We start from the raw sequence: 19,923 nt of genomic DNA, 5'->3' as shown, positions 1-19,923 counted from the left end.
ATTTCTAATGCTGCTTTCACGTCTTGCTGCTGGTTATTGGTTACCGCCGTATCAGCCATCAAAGTTCCCATGAAGCCAGTGAATAGGACACAAATTGCAAATTAGGCTTTAATTAGAAGCTGGCACCTGCTTTCTGACCAAGAAATACAATGAAGACGTCTATATGTTGCTATGGCAGTCCAGCAACATAGATTTCTCTTTCAGGACCCTTTGAAGACAAATTTACTCAGCACTATAAACTTGTATGCCAAAGTGATTAACACTTTAATGCTAATATCAAGCTGGACCAGTTACACACATTTTATTCATTAGAAGGCATCATTTTTCAACTGTGTCTTATCAGTATGTAAATGAGATTTTGACTCGGTCGTTGTCTGCTCCCAAAAGCACAGCCAAAGTGAATTCAATTAATGCGATTTACATCCCAATGTGACACGCGAGGCTGCGCGGGGCTTGATAAGGCAGCCCAGATGGGAGCTGGGCCCCCGGCACCACCGTGCCATCACCCCCAGCTCCCCCAGCTCCACGGGGCTGAGGACGTAAGGAAGGGAGTGGGGAAAGAAGCTCGGCTTGGCCAGCCCGAACCCAAACCTTATGTCCTCGTCGGTGCCCCCACTGGCATCCTAACGTGTCAATAACCACGAATATCTGGTTATGGTCCCTACAAGTCAGAAAATTCACAGGCCAACAGAAGAGGGTCCAAAGGCTGACGGAGCGAGGTATTTTCACCCTTGAGAAGAAAAGGCTCAGGAGGGACCTCGTTGCATTATTCCAGCACTTCACAGGCAGCTACAAAGAGGATGGAGGCTCTCTCCTGCTGCAGCAGGAGAGGTTTCATCTTGATACAAGACATTTTTTACTGTGAGAACAATCAACAACATGGTACAACCCCCATCCCTAGAGGCTTTCGAGATGTAAATGGACAGGGTGCTGGAAAATCTCACCTAGGGTCCCTTTGTCCATGAAAGGCTGGACTTGATGATCTTCTGAAGTCGTTCTACAATTTCATGCTACATCCCACCTCCCCACCACCGCCCTGCTGCCCAAACCACCGAAATGGCACTGAAAGCACTGGGGCCAGCATTGGTCACACTGGGGTAACTGGGGACAGATTTACCCTTTTTCCAACAGGCCCTGCAGGTAGGGAACATGACTGGAGGAGCAGCTGGAACAGCACAGCCAGGTCCCCATGAGATCCTGGCTCTCCTTTTTTTGCTCAGTTGGCTCCAGCAGGGGCTGTGATGGGCGATGCTGCTGGGCCATCACGTGCCTGACCACCAGGACATGTCCTTCATCATCGGTGAGGTGGGAAACCACAGGCAGTCCCCTACCAGGAATGGTCTCATGGGCCACATGAAAACAGGAATGAGGTTGGGTCTGAGCATCCAGCACCCCTAAATGGTGTTTGGTGCCTGCTCGTGGCAGCCTGGGCTGGGGGCACGAGGCCGAGAGCCACCGTCCCGCTGCTCACCGGGATGATTTGTGCACCATGCAATGAATTTTCTTGTGCCGGAATGAGCCCTTGCTAATATTTCTCAAGCAGGCAGTATTTACAGCTTTGTTTGTGCAATGCTGCTCGTGTCCAGGTAAATCACCGGTGTCTCACCCGACCTTGGGAATAAATACAAGGGAAAGGTCCCTGTCTGTGGGAGAAGCCACTGATTTAGGGCCGGGTTCGGGCAGCACCCAAACACCTGCTGTCCCAATCTGGGGACAAAATGAGGGCACGGACAGAGCCCAGAGCCTGCCCCCAGCCCACCTGCCCCTTGTCCACCCTGTGTGGATGCTCATGTCTGGGCGCTCCCCTCTTCTTTGTGCAAAGCAGGAAAGCTTTTCCAGCCTCAGCAGGCAGCGAGCAGTTTGTTATCACAGCTGGGAGTGGGTTTAACCTTTTTTAAAGACAGACAGAAACTTTCCACAATAATTATTCACCTTAACAGTCTGATTGTGGAGAGGAACAAAGAGGAAAACATGTTTCTACAGAGCAGAAGCACAAGAGGATATGAATCCTGCCCCCGGGACCCCAAACACAAAGTCAATCGGTGCTAAAAATCCTCCTTGGCGGGGTATAAAGGACAGGCAATATGCGAGCTCAAATTATTGTCGTGCATTAATGAAGTTTTACGTGGTCAGAGCAGAATTACCTGCTTATTCGCGTGAATTCACTGCGACCAGCTCACGTGTGTTGTCCACGGAGGGACACGAACATAAACAAGCTAGTTTGTGGGATCTTTGGCCCCTCTTGTCTGAGTGTACAAGTGCTGATGATGGGAGAGGTGACAGCCTTGTGCAGGGCTGGGGACAGCCCTGGGGCAAGGGAAAGGTGAGGCTGGGGCAGAGGAACATGCTGATGGCTGGGAGATGCCAAAGGATGCCAAGATGCCACCCTCTCCTTGTCACCCACCCCATGGCACCAGCAAAGCACACGCACAGAGCCCAGCTTCATGTGTGCAATCTCCGTTAATCACGAAAATAAACACCGAGCTGGTGGCAGCTGGCAGCACTGCCTCCTTCTGGGGGGGCGTTATCAGCCCCTGTGCCAACATCAGCACCAATTTTCATGTCTCCTTCCCACATCACTGCAAACTTTAAATGCAAGGCCTTTGTTGCTTGTGTCATCTCAGGGAAGGATCTACTGCCACCGGCTTTTTAGGGCAGTCTCAAAGCAGGGCCAGGGCATTCCCGGAGCACGTGGTGTGGATAACAAAAGAGACGAGCACCGTCAGCTCTCGTGTGCAGAGTGATTAGTGCACAGCTTCAGGAAAGAGGGGCTCCTTTGCAAAAATGTGATTTTTCCATTTGTTGTTTTCCTATGTGGCGAGGCTGTTGCAGGAAGACAAATATCACCTTCCTTTTCCCTTATCAGCTGGGGCAAATAAAACCAACACGCTGCTGACCCCGGCCAACCCCGTCCCACCTCAGCCAGCGGCAGTGATGCTGTGTGCACGTGCGCTGCTCCCCGTGGCATCAGCAGCCTGCTGATTTATTGCAGACCCAAAAACATCCCTGATGCCACAGAACAGCAGCTGAGAGGAGAAGGGGGCTTGTTTGTAATGAAATATGTTCAGATTTTTGGGTGCCAAGAAAGTGAGGAAGAGCAAAATAATTCCAAGCCAGCTTTGAGGGTCTAATAACTCAGAAAGGGCTCGGGGCTGGGTTGTTTCAGGGCTTGGTGCCCAGCTGGAAGAGGCTTTGAAGTGTCAGCTCAGGCACTTTCCAGGGTTTGGGGAGATTTTTATTGCATGGGGGTGCAGGGCCAACTCACAGATTCTTCATCATTTTGGCCAAATGATGACATTGGTGCAAAATGTGTATTGAAGTTAAATTTGAAATTTCACTCCCATCCCTAAAAAAAATAACAAAACACAACCTATTTCAGAATATTTTTAAAGCCTACCTTATTTCTGCTGAGCCTCACATCAGGCCATCACCAACTTCAGTGAAGGTATTTGGCAGCACAGCCAAGGCTCACAGTGAGACTTTCCTTCACCAGAACACTGCTCCAGGGTGGTGGCACCTCCATCCTGGATGGTTTCGTGTTTTCAGGCTCCTAAAATGCTTTGTTCCCATTGAATTCACATTGTTCCTTGGGGAGATGCATCGGTCACAAGGTTTGCAGCTCACCGTGCCTGCTAAGGAAGCCACGGCTGAAGAGCAATCTGCCCTTTCAAGCTCTTGGGATTTTATCCTTGGCAAGCTCCAAGGACAAACCCAACAGCAAATCGGGCTGGGAAGCCAAGAGCTGGGACATCACCATGGCCTGTCCACACATCCCACGGGCAGCTGCTGCCCCATTTCCTCTACAGGGGTTATTTTTAAGATGATTTGTCCCTTATCACCCCTGTCCCCAGCAGGGACTGGTGGTCGGGGTGCCACCGACCCACTGCACGCAGGCTGTGCCCCCATCCAAAACCCCTGCTGCAGAAAGGTTGCTTCGGCTTTTTTTTTTAATATTATCATTATTATTTTTTCTCTGACTTCCTTCCATGCATTCCATTCAAAAATAAAAGCAACAGCAGCTCCCTTTAGGAGCAGAGAACAAAAGAGCTGTAAAATTAGGCGGCTGCATCTGAAAAGCTGCTGTCTGTGCTGCTCGGGAGTTCGTGGTGCCCTTGCTTCCCTTTTGAAGCCTTCTTGTAAAATCCCATTATTCTTCACTCAAACACACAAAACAACTGCAGTTGGGCCCCTGTTAAAGGAATAATATCTTTGCCTCAGTGCCAGCACTCTGCCATTAATGTTTTATTGCTTTTAAAGCAGTTTACAGCCTCCCTTTCCTCCTTCCCCAAGAGGTTTTACACCTTGGAGACACGGGAGATGTTTCTACCAAGCTGCCCTCCAGCCCTTCATCCTCCCCAGCCGGTGCTGGCCAGCAATTGAGGCTGCTCAGCCTCTCACAGGACCAAGGCTTTAATGGATAAAAGCCCAAAAAGTCCTGGGAACATCAGTCCCCTGATTGCTGTGGTCTCCTGGGTCGAATCCAGCTGTCCTGCTCTGTGCTGGCCAGCTGAGCTGTTGTGCGAACCATCCCATGGGGAAGGTGATGCTCAGGGATGAGTAGGGCCTGGGATGGGCAAGCACCACTGTCACTGCTGCTCTGCTTGTTAAGCAATTAACAGCTGCTATAATCAACCTGCAGCAGCAATACTGTAACAGCACCACTAAGCCCTGACCTCGCTCACCCCACCGCCCCGGAGATGGCAGGATGACATTGTCTTGTGTTTATTCCCCATCTATTTTCTGAGCTTTCCCAAAGGCCAGGGCAATCTTTTAATTCTCTACACCTTTCTATGGTGATTCCATAACTTCTACTACAGCCCGTGACTGGTGGGCATGCAGCCACGTCGCCGGATGGATGGCAGAGCAGGAGGGTGCTGAGGAACCAGGCTGCTCCTGTGGGCATGAGCATTGCTGGCCAAGAAGGGAAGGGAATGCCTTATCCATGCCAGCACATGCTGAAGGTGTTTTTTGGAAGCCCGTTTCGACCTGGAGGAAGGTTTTGTTTCATAGCAGCAGTCTACCAGGCCAGGTGAGGCCATAGCAGACAGGGGACGAGCATTGCATCTGGTTCCTGCCACGATCATCCCATAGGTGGTCTTCTGGTGGGGGGCAGGATGGCTGTCCCCTCACCTGGGCCAGACCCTGGCCTGTGAAGAAGTCACCAAGAGCAGAACAGCCACCCCCAACCCATTTATAAGTCAATGATATCGCTAGCAGCATCATGTCCTGTGTCCCCAGACCGCGCCAGTCACGTGAGGGGCAGAAAAATGCAAAGCACAGTAATTATCTGTTGCAGAGCCCTGTTAATGATTAAGTTTGGGAGCTGCTAACAATCAAGCCTATTGAAATGACTACAAGGGTTTCAAAGTGTTTCCTCCGAACCATGTGACGGCAAATTGTTCTGGGTAGACGGCTCTTAATTCAAATGCTGGTTGTCATGGGGACGGGATAACACCCCTCCTATTCAAGGATGCCACACAAGAAGCCTACTATTTGCTACAATAGGCTTTTTAGTTCGGGCTACCCTGTATAAATAGCCAAAAAAAAAAATAAAAATCCAGAGAGTGATATCGGCGCTGACCTTCCTTAACACGGCAGAGCCCAAGGGCCAGCGGGCACCGGGCCTGGAGGAGTTGCTGCGAGCACACGGACAGACAGACGGATGGACGGCGACATCCCGTGCTCTCCCCATGCTGATCAGGCTCAGCCATGTGAGCGTGGGCGAGCAGTTTCTTTTTAATTCCCAAATGTCACCGGCGAGGTTGCCTCCTACTCGCGCTGGGGCCAAAAAGCCACCCAGATCCTGTCAGGCACCGCTCCTGCAGCCCTGGTTGGGAAACCCAGCGGTCACCAGAGACCCCCATTTAGAGCAACCACACCTGAAAACCTCTTCTCTCACCAATTTTATGGACAACAACAGAGGCCCGATGGCAGAAGATGGCAGCCCTGTGGCCCAGGAGGAGGCCTGGATGCCCACCTCAATGTACCGAAGCAGACGCCAACCCCAGGACCCCCGTGGCCACTGCTCCAGCCCCTCCATGGGCACATCACCACAAGGCTGAGCCCACCACTCATGTCTACCCTCCACAAGTTCCCTCAAGCCCACCTCACCCCATTCCTGGGCCTCATAAGACACCAGGAGACACATTGGCCTACGCTCATGCCCGCCACACACGGATCTGCCCCCACTGCAGATGAGGCCAACGACAAAGGCCTCAATATCGCCTTTCCCCTTGGGAAACTCCTATGGGACTTTTTGGGTACATAACTGGGGCTCCAGCAAAGAAGCCCCAAAGAGAAAAATGTGGAAAAACAACAGCCAAAAGCATTTCTTATGTTATCCTGAGCAAAAAGGCAATGGGCCTACTAGAGTTGTGGGTGACACGTTTCCACCAAAGCCACCTCACAGCCCTGGTCCCCTCTGCAGTGCTCCCCCTGCCCTGGGCCACGTTCACGGCCCCTCCTGGGAACCCTTTTTGTGTCTAAAACACGCCAGGAATTTCTAGAACAAGGCTCCCAGGCTTAAAGAGCTTTGTTCATGGTTGGGGTTACAAATGCAGGACCATTTGTGCAGGACTTCACGATGAATCCCTTCAAGGGCAGGTGTTTGATGGGCAGAGCTCCTTGCTGCAGGACACCGCTTATATGGGCTCCAGGGGGGCAGGAGAAGCTCAGGGTGGTCACTAAACACACCGATACCCCATGCAGCCCAGGAAATCCCATGTTGCAGCTCACTGGCAGCTGGAAAGCATCACTACAGCCCTGCCTCTCAGCTCTGCCCTGCACTGGCAGCTGTGGGAAGTGGGGTAAGGGGTTTGGGGGGGCTCATCCCCCAAAGCAGCTGGGGCTTCAGGCTGCAGGAGAAGGCACGGCAGATTTATCGCTTCCCCTGCTCGGGAAGGAGGAAAACCACCCTCCTGCGTGGGAGCAGCGCTGAAGGGCAGAAGCGACCTGCGAGACGGATGACTCATTTCCATCGCCACCTCCTCCTCCAGAGCCTAGCACCCTCGGAAGAGGAGCACTGGAGGCAACTCTTCCCTTTCAGGCTCCTGCTTTGCCTGCAGGAGGACACAGCGCAGAGCCGCAGCCCCCAAGCCCCATCCCTGCAGCCCCCAGGGCAGCAGCTTCACTGTGAGGGGGTGAAAACCCTCAGAGCATCACCCTCACCCATCAGCATTGCCCACAGCAGCAGGCTTTGCCCACAGCAGCAGCCAGGCAGCAACCCCACGGAGGTGATTTCCCAGCCAAGGGCTTCCCACACCACCTGCAGCAGTGTCCCAAACCAAGAGGATGTGGGGACAAACCTGCCTGTGACCAGCAGCAGGCCACAGCCCCAAAATCCCCTCCAGCTTCTCCCAACACACATCAGGGGCTGCAGGCAGGGGGCTGCTGCAGAGCCAACGCTGCCCTCGCTGCTCACAGCTGGTGACTGGGCAAATTTAATGGGGTAGGAAGAGAAAAGAATCTTCCAAACCATCTTAAAATTAGGAGGATGGACAAAACTGGCCACACCATTGTTCCACGCAACTGCAAGCACTCCAAATGTGAGAGGAAAATGAATCAAGCTTGGCTAAGCATTGGTGCTGCTGCTCTGGGAGATGACATGGGGTAGGAAACGCAGGGTGCAGTCGTGCTGCTGCATTTTCAGCCACCAGCACATGGGATCTATCGTCTGCCAGCACGGGAAGAGAAATTGCACACACCAAGTCAGGAACATTGCCTTCTGTCAAGTAACAAAGCATTTTTAGTCTTCCTACCTCCAGGATACCTCATCCTCACCAGTCAGCAGCAGCAAGAAGAGACCCCAGGGTTTCACATTAAAGAGTTTTGGGGCTGTGTTTTTTATTGTGGAAGAAAAGTAATGGAAGGGGGAGAAAAATAAATGAGTGGAAAACACTGAATAATGTCAGGATGCAGCATTTCAAAGTCTCTGTGGCTGTTGATCCATGTAAGCTTAGCTGCTTTAATCTGATCCATCATCTCACTTTCATAAGATGCCCGTTGCTCTGCTCACGAGGTACACTGTGTGTTTGTTATGCAGCCGGTGAGCAAATGGTAATGGAATATTTTAATCAGGTTTAAACAAAATTCACGTCCATGCACCCAAGCGGGAGAGTAAGGCAAACACCAGAAAGGAAGGCTTAGCTCGACTTTCTGTCTCGTGAACCTCAGAGCTGCTACGGGGATGAGCGGCGTTCATCCTGGTCCAGCACGGACGGCAGTGCCACGTTGGTCTGAGATTCAGCTCTCAGCAGGTATTGATGCCAAGGATGGCTGAGGATGGGCAGAAACCATCCTGGGGAAAAGATGCTGTCCCTGAGGACAGCCTTCTCCACTCCTACTGACAGCCCCACCGCAGGGGTACCAACCTAGGTACCGGGCTGGGCTCACTGAGCCACACACCGGGATGGTTGCATGGGGGAAGCAGCGATTTTCCAGCTGGAAAAATAGGAATAAAGTCACGGTATGAGCAGGATACGAGGAGAGGGGTTGGCCAGGGGCCGATGGCCATCACAGATCTTGGGTGTTGTAGTGGGTTTACGTGGCAAGGCTTTGGTAGCAGGGGGCCATAGGGGTGGTTTCTGTGAGAAAGATCTAGAAGCCGCCCCATGTTTGGGAAGGGCCCCACTGTTTTCCAGATCTGAGCCAATAAGGGATGTTGTTTTGCGCCTCTGTGAGAGCATATTTAAGACAGGGAAAAAACTCTGCGCCACACAGCAGCCGGGAGAGTCAAGGGAGTGAGGAACAGCCTTGCAGGTGCCAGGGTCAGTGTAGAAGGAGGGGGAGAGGTGCTCCAGGCGCCGGAGCAGAAGTCCCCTGCGGCCTGTGGTGAGGCCCATGGTGAAGCAGGATGTCCCCCTGCAGCCCATGGAGTACCACGGTGGAGCAGGGTTCCTCGCTGCAGCCCGTGGAGGAGACCACGGTGGAGCAGGTGGCCCTGCACCGACGGAGGCTGCCGCCTGTGGAAGACCCCTGCCGGAGCAGATTCCGGGCCGGACCTGTAGCCCGTGGAGAGGAGCCCACGCAGGAGCAGGTGATGGGGCAGGAGCTGCTGCCCGTGGGGGAGCCAGGTTGGAGCAGTTTTCTCCTGAGGGATGGACCCCGTGGTACGGACCCATAGCTGGAGCAGTTCTGGAAGAGCTGCTGCCTGTGGGAAGCCCACGCCGGATCAGTTCGTCAAGGACTGCATCCCGTGGGAGGGACCCCACAGCACAGGGGACGGGAGTGACCGAGAAGGAGCGGCAGAGAAGAAGTGCTGTAGACTGACCATAACCCCCATTCCCCCGTTGCCCTGCGCCGCTCGGGGGGAGGAGGTGGAAGAGGGTGGATGGGGGGGGAGGCGCTTTTGGTTTCTTTCCTTTGTTTCTCACTTCTCTAGCTTGTTAGTAATGAGCAATAAATCTTACTATCTGTCTTCTTATGCTGAGTCTGGTTTGCCCGTTACACTAATTATTGCGTGATTTTCTCGTCCTTATCTCAATCCTTGAGCCCCTTTCACATATTTTCTCCCCATTCCTCTTTGAGGAGGGGAGTGAGAGAGCGGCTGTGGTGGAGCTCGGCTGCCCACTCGAGCGGAACCACGACAGGTGTCTACTAGGAGAGCAACTCCTACAACACCCACCAGGCCTTCCAGCTGGGGAAGGAGACATCACCTGCATCCCCACTGTCACATCCATCCTGGCTCCGAGCCTCGTGCCACCCGCTCTCTACCTGCTGTTCCTCCCCGCTGAAGGCATCTGCCTGGTGGTGGGGGACACAGGGACACGGAGGAGGAGCCTCCCATCTCCAGAGGGACAGATTAAGGCAGGATCTCCCTGTTACCGGGTTAGCGCTCCCTGCTTTTCCTAATTGACGCGACGCACCTCCATCCTCAAAACTTCAAGGATGGCAGTAATTAGCACAGCGAGCCTTCATTACCGCAATCATCTCTCCCCTTCAGGAAGTACAAGATCTAACACACCAGCCACGAGCACGAAGAGCGACGTTGCAAGGCGGGCATCGGTGAACCTCACGATCTTGTAATGAGTGGATTAGCACAGAATACATATGTGTCCCTTTCAGAGCGAATATTTATTAAAAATACATCAATATATCACTGCTGCGGCACACACGCAGCTTATTAGCCAGAGACCCCCTCCTGAGCTGGCTTTTGGCAGCAGCAGAGCCGCAGAGATGAGCGGTGGCTCCTGTAATTAAAAGTAGCCCTTGCATTAATGCTGATTGCTCGTAGGGCAGCGCCTTGTTCCTGCTTTGATTTATCCATCCTTGGGCAACGTTAACTCAAAGCATGAACCTAACACCCGTAGTTATGGGTTAAATATATATACACACACACAAATAGATGCACACACATATAAATGTGTTGTGTACGTGTGTGTGATATATTTCAGAGCCCCCGCTGGGACAAGCTGTGCCCCACACCGTAGCGGTGGGGCTGCCTTTGGGATCAGCCCTTCAGGACTCGTCCCTACACCTTCACCTGCTGAAAGAAGCCGTGACAGTGATTGCACAACCCCACCAAGACACTTGCCAAAAGCAGTTGAACGCCGCAAGATTTACGATAAACTTGCCGCGACCGGCAGCAGGAGGAATCCAAGAGGAAGGGAAGCTCTGGGACGATTTCATGTCACGTATTTATGGCTATGCACATGGAGAAGTACACCTGTGCGGCTCATTTTCCCCAGGAGTCACGTTGTCAGGCTCTTTTATTTCCTTACAAACACTTGTGAAACCAAGGAGCTGGCTTCCCCCCTGCAACAATAACAGGTTGATCTCGCTGGCTTTCCCCATCAGGTTGCAAAAGTGGCTTGAGAGGGGAGAAGTGCCACCACCACCGCCTTCCAGGTGGGAATTGTGACGATGGTGTCCACAAAATGCCCGCGCACCGCTGCTACTCAGTCTTTTCACCCAGTGCTATCACTGCTGCACGAGCCCAGGAGCTGGAAAAACACCACGCAGGAGCTATGTCACCGTCCAAGAGTCAAGTCCTGCTGCACGAGGCTTTAAAAAGCCAGGGATAAAAAGCAGACAACCTACAAACCAGCTCCTTTTTTTGCATCGTGCTGAAGGCTGCTGGTCCCATTCAGCCTCGCTGAAGAGCCAGCAAAGCCACGCTTTTCCCCAAACCCCTTCCCTGTGCAGAGAAAAACATCTTTGGGCCAAGCAGTGCTTGGAAAGAGCAGGAAAAAAAAGAGGAACACCCAACAAATGAAAGCCAACAATTCCCCTGCAAAGCATCTCAGCGAGGCTGCGGGGAAGCAGCAGTTGTAATTTCGGCTGCTGTGCGTCCTCAGCCTATTTACAACCGCATCCATTGAATTAATAATGATCAGCTGGGACTGGCGTCGCTGCTACGAAGCCGCTCGCGCGGCTCCTGAAATATTTATTGATTTTAGAGAACAACAGCCCAGCGCCCCGCGCAGCTCAGGTTGGTCTCAGTAGGGTTGGATTAGGACAAGTCTATTTGCTTAAGCAAGAGATCAGAGCTCCGAGGCTGTCCCCAGGCAGCCCAAATATACCACGGAAAAGCAGCTGGCCCTAAATGAGAGCTCGGAAATGGGCTCAAGCTGTTTTTTCTCTAGGCTTTAAGCTTGGCTGAGGATGGGATGGGTGTTTTAACCCAACAAGAGAGCAGCCCAAGGGCAGAGTCCCTGAAAAACCTCCCCAGGTCCCCGTCCATTTCCTGGCTTTGGACCCGTGGCTATTTGTGTTGGCAAAGTCGCCCCTGCCTTTGACTGCTGGTGGGCAGCTTGGAGAGAAAAAGCCCACCAGATCCCTCAACACATCCAAGGAGGGTGTTAACTCCAGATGCCCACATTAATAGGATGCCCTTTTTCAGCCCCAGCCCACCAGGAAGGGGTTTGCAGCAACCTGGGGCTGAAGCTTCAACAGGGAAAAATTGCAAAAAGGAGGAAAGAAGCAGCTCCAGCACTAGGGAACATGCCCAGTGACAAAGCCTGCCTTTATCCCCCCTGTTTAATTAGTGCTTCATCGACACAAAGGCAGAGTCTGCCTTCCCCCGGAGCCTCAAAATGTATTTTTAGGTGTGAAGGCTCCAAAAATAGAAGCAGCCCTGCAGGAAAGCCAAGAAAAGGCTGCGAGGAGCCCACGCACAGGTTGTGCTGCAGAGGCACGAGCCAAGAACAAACCTGGGAGCAGCCGAGCAGGGGGGAGACCAAAGCACACGGCCTCTGAGCAGGGGCCAGGGGGGCATCCCACACAGGGCTAGGCCTGAAAATAAAAATAAAAATAATTTTAAAAGCCTTTTTCCCAGCTCCAGGTGACACCACGCCTGATGGTGTTTCTCCCAGGGAGGAGATGGGCAAAACCAGGCCCAAGCTCTTATAAATCATGGTCGGAAGCATTTGGGAAGGGAGGTATTTTGTTTTCTTTCCTAGAAAGAATATCAGATGGGAAGGAGGAAAATAAAACAATAACTTTTTCCCTCCTCTTCCAACTGAAACACAGGAATTCAATTTTTTTGAAGGGCAGGGGCGGTTTTGTTGTTTTGGCAGGGTCATTTTTCATTTACTATTGTTTTCCATTGACTTTTTTTTTTTTAACCAAAAAAAAGAGCCTCATCCTGGTGTAAAAAACACAAAGGCAAGTTCCTCAGTGCTAGCTTTGGCTGTGGCTGCAGGAGGCACCACGAGGGCTGCAGAAAAGGGCCAAGGCCACGCGCTGAGCGAGGGGGACGCAGGGGACCCTGGTGGCACCAGCACCCCTGTGGCACCAGCAGCCTTGGGGAGAGACGGCAGCAGCACCGCTGCAAAACTGCTTTTACAGCAAAATTATTTGGGCTTGAATTAAAGTTGCATGAGATTTCTTTTTTTAATCACAATGACAAAACGCTGAGTGAGTCACGGCCCGGGAGAAGCCAGCGGCGGCTACGAGACGAAGGGGGCTGCTCACGGCTGGGCAAGGGGAGGAAGAGGAGGCAGCACAGCTCCAGAGCTGCTGTGAGATCAGGCAGGGGAAGGCTCGGAGCTGCTTTTCAGCTGCTTTTCTCATTCCCAGTTGGAGGAGCAGAGCGAGGGATGCCGCTCGCTGCGGATCCAGCTCGAAGCCGGGGAGCGCTCAGCGCCGCACGTGGCTGGCGGCGTGCGGCTTCTCCGGGAGCAAATCGCCCCGGCACCGCAATTATTAAAAAAAAATAAAAAAATCTATTGCTAACATCTGAACACCCAATGCTTGGCCTTTTTCCAACAAAAGCATCTCTGCATCCATTAGCTATTGTCTCCCTCTAGCGCGGGCGCGCACCAGCGGCTCCGCTCGGGGCCAGGGGTGCTCGGCCCTGGGGAGAGGGCTGGGAACGTGGGCAAAGCGTCAGCTCCCCCTGCGCCCCCTGATTTTTCAGCTTCATCCTCCAGAGAGGGGAATGGGGTTTGCTCAGCAGGGCTTCCAGCTGCCTTTAACACCTCTGTACATCTCCTAAAGCAAAACAGAAAGCCTGTCCTGGAATTTGAAGAAAAAAAGATGTCCTGCATCCTCTCCTGGGAGGATTTCTGCCAAGAGAGATGTGAATGATGCCACAACTGTTTCTCCATTTAAACCAAGCTCTGCAGCACCACTTAACCCCCTGCTCTGCAGCTTAACCCAACAGAACTGAGGACCTCAAAACACCACCAGGTTTCCATTTGGTTTCCATTTCCACAGGTGGATCACCTTTACTCCTTCAAACGCTGCACCCAGAGGCCCTCCAGGCACCACCTTCACTTCCAGGAACATTTCTTCCTTACCTGAGGCACCACAAGCACCTGCAAAGCAATCTTTGAGATAGAGGAGCCCTCACTTCACCTAGAGACCTGTTTTTAGTGGGACATTACCTGTGCCAAGCTCCAGCCAAGCTGTTGGGAGATTGAGGAGGACCAGGAGGCTCCTCAACTCGCTCTGAATTCACAGCTCAGCACCTGGGAGGAGCAGGCTGTCTCCTGAGAGATGCAGGCAAATCGACCCTGCTCCATTTGCTGTCTGTGCAACCTGTTTCTTACTCACCATCACTTTTTCCACATCCAACAGGCTCTTGCAAAGCAGCTGCCCCGACCTGAAGACAGAGAAGACCACGATGGAAGGAATTCACTGGTGCCCATCCACATGGGCATCCACAAGGAGAGGAGCAAAGAAAGCCAAGACCCAGACCAGCCAAAGGAGAGCATCTAACCCAGATTTCCATCCCAATGCATGCTAGAAAGCAAACAGGACAGCCAGGAGGATAACCAAGGCCACAAATCAATTGCTCCATGATGGAGAGGCCCCCAATTCCTTCCTTGCCCTGGAAGGATTTGTACCACAGGCCCCAGGCCAGTACATCCAGAAGTAGTTTCAGATCAAGCCTGCATGGATCCACTAAGCTGCTGCCCATCAACAAAACAGGCACCCCGATACCTGCTGAAGGACCAGCACCTGACCATAACCTGGGCAACTGTGGAGCACTGCAGGCCTTGGGTTTCCCTTAGGTCAAGCTGTAAGGGATGGCCCTGGCACCAGAAATGCTTTTCCTGCTCCAAAGCACCCATGAAACACTTAGGCTAAAGGCCTTTGTGTTTTACTCGGTGAAATAACATCTCTAAGGAACTGACTGTTCACTTGAGTTTCAGCTGCAGTCAATGAAAAGTAGCTTTTGTACATGTTTTTTGTACAAAACCATGTTTTAGAGTTCTTTCCCTCTTCTGAGCTGTTCCTTAGCTCTCAACAGGATTTGCATCATCCAGGAAACCACCGAGTCCTTGTCAGGATGAAACATCTCAGCCTTCTGTCTGGTCAAGGGGGCTGTGTGCCAGAAGAACAAAATATTAACAAAAAGAACACAAAAGCAAGAGCATGAAAAGCTCAGGGTGAGCAGTTTGAACCGTTCTACCTCTACAATTAATTCGCTTTGGCCCCCAACTGTTTTGTTGCCTTCCCTCAGACAATCACGTCCTCGAGTGTTATCCAAAACTCAGCACGAACATCTCATTCTGCTTATTTAAGAACCTCACGCAGAACCGAAGGCTTCCTCCAAGCTCAATGAAAAGAACAGAAACACCTCGAATAATAGCATCCCTTTATTTGCTGACACCATTACAAAAACTGATTACATTAGCAACCAAAAAAAAAAAAAAAAGAGGAGTGTTTACTTGAGGTTGAAGTCAGAGGCAACTAATCCCAAAAAATGTATTTAAGTAAAACAGTGTACAACATCAGTATTAAAATGTTATAGCCCATTGGTGACTTTACCGTGTTGGAGATTTCTGAACAAGTTTTATTGAGCAAAATAAGATAGAAGATTACGTGTTTACTGTCTCTCCAGGAATGTAACGGTCAAATTATCCAAACAGGTTTTCTTTTTATTATAAAACTAAACTCTGGAGGTGTCTACAGAGTTGGGTTTTTTCTTTAAATCAGTAGTCTAACAAGGATTAGAAAAGACAAAACTCTGTTCAGTGTTTCTGACGAAGTAGAAAGGGTGAAAACATAAATAAGGCTTTAATTTGGCAAAATATAATACAATGCCTTCTGCTATCCTCAAATCAGCGATTCCCCCGTGACTTCATTCTGCAAAAGAAAGAGAGAACACCACGTGAGCCCAGCACTTTCGGGAGGGAGCACTCAAGCAAATCCACACCCAGCCAGCAGTTCAGCAGCTCACACCCGCAGCTTCGTTAGCACTGGTCAGTGATGAGCCTGGCACTGATGGGAGGCTGAACAAAATCAGCCCCACAGAAGCCAGGATGCAGGCAGCACCTACCTCCCACAACCCCAAGGCAGCCCTACAAAACCAGCCTCATCCACTATGAGCATCCTAGTACTGGCTGCCCATGCTGTATTTACAGGCAGGAGCAGAAAAAAAACCCTTAAATTAGGAAAAAAGCCATCCTCAGTAAGTTTAAGAGGGAGTTCTGACATGTCTTGCACGCTCACTGCCAACACTTTGCTGCCTCCCATATTGAGCAGTTCACAACCCGCCTTCAGAGCTGCTTCCAGCTCATCTTGCAGGGCTCGCTCACAGATTCCTGAGGAAGCTCAGTGTCCCAGGAACCACCCTTACCCAACCCTTAGCTAACTTGGGGCCCTTTCAGAAGTTTATCAGCATGATGTAAGTCAACCACTGAGGCCCAGGTTTCAAAGCTGGCTGGATATTAAAATAAAAGCCTTGCTCGTGTGCCTGTAATTGGATCAAGAGTTCATGCCAGGCTGCTGCTTTAGATATTCATTATCGCTGTGACCACAGCAAGCCACTGCTGCTAACTCAGTGGAGCCCAGTGAGGTTACTTGATATCCTCCATCCCAAAATGATCAGAGCATGGAAGCACAGACGCTTTGCTCACATAACTGGGAAGAAGGAAACAAGGCACAGGCGTTGTGTTTTGGTGGGGAAAAAACTTTGGGAAGTCTGCTGCATGGAGTGGTGAGCAGTGGAAAGGGATGGATAAAGAGTTACATGTCCAGAAAGGGACATGGGGTGTGAAATTAGTCCCACCTAAATGAAGTCTGGGTCCAGAGAGGGATAAATCTGGTGTGTACTGGCAGATTTAGATGCGGTGCACGTAGGCAGTTTCAGGTTTTAACGCCTGGCTCATTAAACCTGGACAAAGCCATCGCGGACCAGCAGCACCTACCTACTAGCTGGTAGTGTTCCCGTCCCTTTGACAGCATTTGGCTTACTGACACGAGCAGCTTCTTGAGATGACCTACATCCTGGTTAAGATTCACCGCCACATTTAGTCTTTTATCAGTCAATTCCTGGAAGAAGAAAAATCATTAAAAACTCATTTACAATCTAATTACCAAGAAAGTCTGGAATTAGCTCCTCCATATAAAATTACAACTCCTCGCACAGATGGGAACAATTCGTGTAAGTCAGAGGGTTATGGCCACATTTAAAGAGAACATTGTTCACAGGCAAGAAGCCATTTCCCAATCCAAGGGATTACCTGCACACCACACACACCAGTAAGAGAATCACTGATCCCTAGCTCCTGCCCTCCTTAGGGCTGCATTAATTCACTGCTTCCAGGAATTGTGTCCCTAACCACAGCTCGTCCAGCCTCAAATCCATGCCAAGTGACCACCACGCGTCCCTGCAAGCCGTGCTCCAATCCCCAGGCTGAGGAGAGCGTGTGGGTTATCAGGCAGGTGGCTGAGCACGGCGGTGGTGGCCCCGTGGGGAGGATGGTTGGAGCCCACAGCTGTACCAGCGTGGCTGCGGGACCACCAAAGACCACCAAAGGTTTAGTTTGGACAGGGAGAGCAGGCAGGCAGCTCGGGGGAGAGGTGGACAGTGGTTATTTCAGCAGGCTGGTGCACGTGTATCACTGGCTGAAGTCAGCAGGAACCACAGCTGGCTGGTGTCCCTGCATTTTGATTATTTTTTTTTTGTCCCGTGCCCTTTTCAAGGAGCCGAAGGAGCCACTGAAACCTTTCATCTGTAGGTCTACTGCCCTCTGTGGGATCCTGTCCTCAGCAGGACATAATAACCGAGCACGAGGCAGCTCCAGCTGTGAGTGCTGACACCTTCCCCTGCCCACACTGCAGCACCAGCACTCCCGTCCAGGCTCAGACCTTGGACACTGGCTCTGCCCCTTGGCCTCCCACAGGTTCCTGCTCTGCTCCGAGCCCCCAGCAGATTCCTGCTTCCCAGGGGCACCCAGGCTTGGAGAAGGACCTGGCAGAGCAGTGTAGGCACCAGTCAGCATGGAGACACAAAAAAAGGGCTGCGCAGAGCTAGAAGCCTGGTTTCCTGAAAAGCAAGCTTGGTGTCTTCATTTTTTTTTTTCCTTTAAAAACAAGGAGCTCATCAGTTTAATATTAATAGGGAGGTACAACTCTAAACAGACTCTTCCCTTCCTGCCTGCCCTTCTCCCCAAAGCCACTCTTGCTGCGCTAACGCTGATCTAATCCCCGCTTTATTACCCTCATTGATTACCTCCTCCAGAGCCACACAAAGGGCTCCACGTTCAGATCCACCTGCAGGAGAGCTTCCCTCTGCAATCCAGCAGCCACAGACCAGCAGATCTGCCTCGGTGCCAGCGATGCAGAAGCGCCCAGCTCTCCGTGTGAGCACAGACATTTCTGCGAGCGCTCAGCACCAGCTGAGAGCAGCCTGCCAGAAGGAGACCGATGCAAACGCCGGTGCCAATCTCTCCCTGGGGTTTAAGGGAAATTAGAGGGAGTTCACGGAGAGCCACTTCCCCAGCTCCCACTTTTGCAGAGCTGCTGCAAGGCACAGGGCAGTAAATCAAACCCAAGCACCTGCCCCATTACGGAGACCGCTGCGGGCTCAGGCAGAGCAGAGCGATGCATTGCCAAGCTCTCACTCGCACGCCACTGCCCTAAAAAAATCATTTTTCTGCCCTAAAAATCATTGGGAATCTGTATCAGAGTAGCTTTAACCCATCTCACCCTTATTAAGGTAGGAAATCAGGGCTGTTAAGGCTGAGAATTTGCTTAACAGCCTCCTACAGGTTGATGAAAGCGGAGAGGCAAACGCAATTAGCATCACAGCAAATGACTGAGTTGTGGCACTGGCCGATGGTGCTGGCAATAGGACTGTGTGTGTGTTACAGGAACCAGCACGAGCAGAAGCGATGAAGGAGCCTTTCCATTCACCCTCAGCCCTCCCCTCCTCTCCTTTCCTCGCTCCTTCCTCCTCCTCCCCTCTGTTTTGTGGCTCCGCTAACACCGCTCGGTGTTTACCCGTGAGTTACAGGCACATCCCCAGCTCTCCTGGGACCCGATCCTGACCAGCAATCGATGGATTTGGGCCAAAGACACACACACAGCAGCTTCTGTTAACCCAGGGCTGTGAGGCTGCCTTATGGGGCCAGTGCTGAAGCATCATTTGCCCTCTCTGTTTAAGCCGCCTGATGTTTGCACACACAGCCCCAAATCCCCTGGATACGCAGAGGTCTGGAAGATCTCCTGGGGTCCTCTGCAATTCCCATGTCCCTACTGCCAGGCATCGAGCTGACGGATTCAGCCCTGCCATGCTCTCCATGTACAGCACCTCCCATTTCCGAGGACAGGGCGTTTCACACAGATTTGGGGAAGAAAGCACGTTAGATGGCACATAATCCTCAAAATAAGTTCACCACCGAGGAGAGCTGCTGAATATAAACGACCTCCTTACAGCACACTGAAAGGCAGCCTTTAGTCATCATCCAGTCCCACAAGTGACAAGGAGGCTGATTAGAAAACCCAAATGCTCTATTTTTAAATAGAAAGAAAAGGAATCTAAAGAAAACACCGAGTGTCTGAGGGTTTACGCAAGCATCATTTCTGAATTTTGGGGGCTGGGTCTAGTCCCCAGAAGGAACTAATAGTCTCGTTTGCGAGCATGTGTTTTCAGGTCCTTCAGGAGGAAAAAAAAGGCACTGTTGCTAGGTGGAAGTGGCTGGAAGACTTTCTTTTTTAATCGGCGAGCTATTTTAAGCTAGGTTTTTAGGCTTCCGGGGAGACAGCTTTCTTTTTTTTATATAAAAAAAAAAAAAAGCAGCAAAATGGGTTTAGAGAAGGAGAGAACGTTCTAATTTCAGCCTCTGCCGATGGCTACCTGTTTAGACAATTAAGATTTCTACTAATGAAGGCTTAATTATAGGTTTATTAGGAGTGTTTTTTCCACATTTCCCAGAATAAAGCAATAGATATTCTGGAGGAGGAGCCTGGATGGGGCTCCCACACTGCTATAGGGGAGCAATCCACGAACCAGGGGGGTTGTGCAAGGCTCAAGGGATTAAAACCAGAACTAACGAGCTCCGGCCACAGCAGGGCAGATCTAACAGCACCTAGCTGAGGGTCTGCCAGCACCTCCAGCTGTGAAATGCCATGGCTGAGGCTGTACCACCACGCTCCTGGGGGTTTATTTCCAGCTGTGGCAGTTGTTGGGGGACAGCCCAGGGATGTTTGAGGAGCTTTGAGATGTGCTCGCTGCTTGTTTACGGTGGG

General features: G+C 51.5%; 1 protein-coding gene across 11 annotated transcripts in view; it reads right to left on the bottom strand.

The window, feature by feature from the left end:
- Positions 1-15,026: 15,026 nt before the first annotated feature.
- Positions 15,027-19,923, bottom strand: part of KTN1 (kinectin 1) — a 72,447-nt gene continuing 67,550 nt past the window's right edge. For all 11 annotated transcript variants that reach the window (XM_068682364.1, XM_068682369.1, XM_068682371.1 and 8 more), the window contains 2 exons: positions 16,599-16,722; positions 15,027-15,534 (listed from right to left, as the gene is read on the bottom strand). In XM_068682364.1, coding sequence (XP_068538465.1) covers positions 15,530-15,534; positions 16,599-16,722 — 129 coding nt within the window. In that variant the 3' untranslated portion in view covers positions 15,027-15,529. The remainder of the gene's footprint in view (positions 15,535-16,598; positions 16,723-19,923) is intronic.

This window comes from Anas acuta, chromosome 5 (genome assembly GCF_963932015.1).
Source record: "Anas acuta chromosome 5, bAnaAcu1.1, whole genome shotgun sequence".
Classification (NCBI taxonomy): Eukaryota; Metazoa; Chordata; class Aves; order Anseriformes; family Anatidae; genus Anas; species Anas acuta.
The sequence above is the reverse complement of the archived record's forward strand: the minus strand, read 5'-3'. Positions and strand labels throughout refer to the sequence as shown.